This window comes from Diaphorina citri, unplaced genomic scaffold (genome assembly GCF_000475195.1).
Source record: "Diaphorina citri unplaced genomic scaffold, Diaci psyllid genome assembly version 1.1 scaffold7323, whole genome shotgun sequence".
NCBI classification, from domain to species: Eukaryota; Metazoa; Arthropoda; class Insecta; order Hemiptera; family Psyllidae; genus Diaphorina; species Diaphorina citri.
The window spans coordinates 9,083-11,260 of record NW_007384699.1 but is presented as its reverse complement, the minus strand read 5'-3'; the positions used below and the strand labels follow the sequence as shown (position 1 = coordinate 11,260).

At 43.6% G+C, this 2,178-nt stretch overlaps 1 protein-coding gene across 1 annotated transcript in view; it reads right to left on the bottom strand.

The window, feature by feature from the left end:
• Positions 1–17: 17 nt before the first annotated feature.
• The window catches only part of LOC103522200 (G patch domain-containing protein 11-like), a 9,046-nt gene continuing 6,885 nt past the window's right edge, over positions 18–2,178 (bottom strand). Inside the window, exon 3 of the mRNA XM_026832488.1 lies at positions 18–577. Coding sequence (XP_026688289.1) covers positions 457–577 — 121 coding nt within the window. The 3' untranslated portion in view covers positions 18–456. The remainder of the gene's footprint in view (positions 578–2,178) is intronic.

Sequence of the window (2,178 nt, the reverse complement as noted above, 5' to 3'; positions counted from 1 at the left end):
AAAAAAACTGTAGGTACTTCTCTCTATCTAAAGTTAAAGTCAAGTTCAAGATCATTTTATTCTCTCACTCACTCATCACTCATAGATTAAAAGTCCTCAAAATCGGGCATCCCTTTCGGGCAAAATGGAGTAAAATCAGACAATCAGGCATCCTGTGCCCTGATCCCCATGGCTATCTTCACTTTGTGACTGAAAAATGGAGCTAGAAGAGGGGCACTGGAAGATTGAAGAGGCTAACACCACTTCAATCTTCAAAATCCGGCATCAATTTCAGGCAACTCTTTACAGTCGTGTGCCTTACTTCCCTTGGCTATCTTCACATTGCGGCTGGAAGATGTGGCTAGAAAAGGGGCTAGAAGAGTGGCTTCAATCATTACCACTTCAATCTTCACTTCAAACTTCAATCTTCGTGTGCCTTACTTCCCTTGGCTATCTTCACATTGTGGCTGGAAAACTTCAATCTTCAAATTCAGGGGAGGAACTGGCTGGAGGGGGAGGCTCATCTCCGAGCACCTTGTACCGTGCCCGAGTCTTTTCCCATACAGATTTTTTCCTCTCCTCCTTTGGATTAGAACTGGTAGGGACGGGACCAGGCATGGAACTGCCCAGACCGGCATTCTTGGCGTACTGTTGAGGAATGATCTGCAAAAAGAGGGCAAAGGGGGGAGGGTTACCTCGGTCAGAGCACTTGCTTGTCATGCATAAGGTCCCGGGTTCGATGCCCACCATCGACAAAAAAATGTACTCGTTTTTCGATAGCAAATATTTCAACGGGTTACTTTCTGGTGTTCTGGAGTTGACCCAGTGCCTAAATGGGAAGGAATTGTCCTGAGAAAAGCTAACTCTTTGTGAGCTTTTCCCACAGTATAACCCTAAATAGTAGAGCTTTGGCTTTGAATAACGGTCGAACCCTACCTTCTGGAAAGCCGGCCCAGGGCCCCAGGGACAGTTTTGATATAAATTATCGAATGACTGACAAATCCTTTGCTTTTTTTTTTTTTTTTTTTTTTTTCAAGGGTTTTTTTTTTTTTTTTTTATTTTTTTTTTTGGTTCAAGGGTCTTTTTCTTTTGTTACTGATGAGCACATAACCTATGTAGTTGTAGGTATACTTATGTAGTATTAATTTTAACCCATCAATTATACGAAAACCTTGTTTAGACTGTTGGGGGTAAAGGTACTTTTCCAGTCCTATTCGGGGCAGGATAAACAAGGGTATATTCTATTCTACTTCAGCCAGTAGGACGTACCATTCTTACGCGGTTCAATAAGTGTGCAGCACTATCAGGTAGACCTGATCAGAGCGTGAACCTATCAGGTCTACCTGATAGTGAGTGGTGGCCTTACCGGTTCAATAAGGTGCAGCCAAACTATTGGCTTCCGTCCCTTGGCCCAGTGTTTGTCCCCTGCCATCCCATCTTACTCTAACATGCGGAATCCCTTGTTCTCATTGGGTATACTCTCCTCCTCATATGTGCCACCTGGGTTTTCTCACGCCTCCACCAAACTTCCAACCTATGGAAGTAACAACATTAATTACACAAAACCCACTATGAATAACCATTAATTTTAAGCACCCACCAAACTACCAACCATGGAACGTAACCACATTTGAATGATCAAACTCCAACACTTTTAAATGAAACTTCAGCAGGTTCGCATTATAAAAACTCTCTCAGAAATTCGTCCGGTTTTGAATTCTCATCATCGACCAAAAAAAAAATACAAAAAAAAATCCAGCATCGGATACAGCTCGGCTATGTGTGAATTTATTGAGTGTTCTAGTGTTGAGCCCAGCCAGGGCATCTATATGAGAAGAATGTGTGTCCTTTTATCAGCCTATTTGGTACTAGAGATATAGCTACCCCGGCAGAGACACGGGTCCATTTAGCAGGCACTGTTTCATGGCTACGAAGATAAATACGGCGCGGCAAAGTGAAACACTCATCTTTTTAAAAATGCTACGCGAAGCGGCAGATGGCCCCCACATCGCCACTCACCCCCTACCCGACCGCCAGCCCACCCATTCTCTGAGAGAACTCAATACATGTACCGTGTGTCGCTTGCATAAAAAGCGGTTATTTGCGAAAGCTACGAGAAATATACCGTTTTTCTTCCGGGGTTTTTCTTGCTGCGCCTGATCCTCATACTTCGATTGATGCGGAAGCCAGAGCTAATCT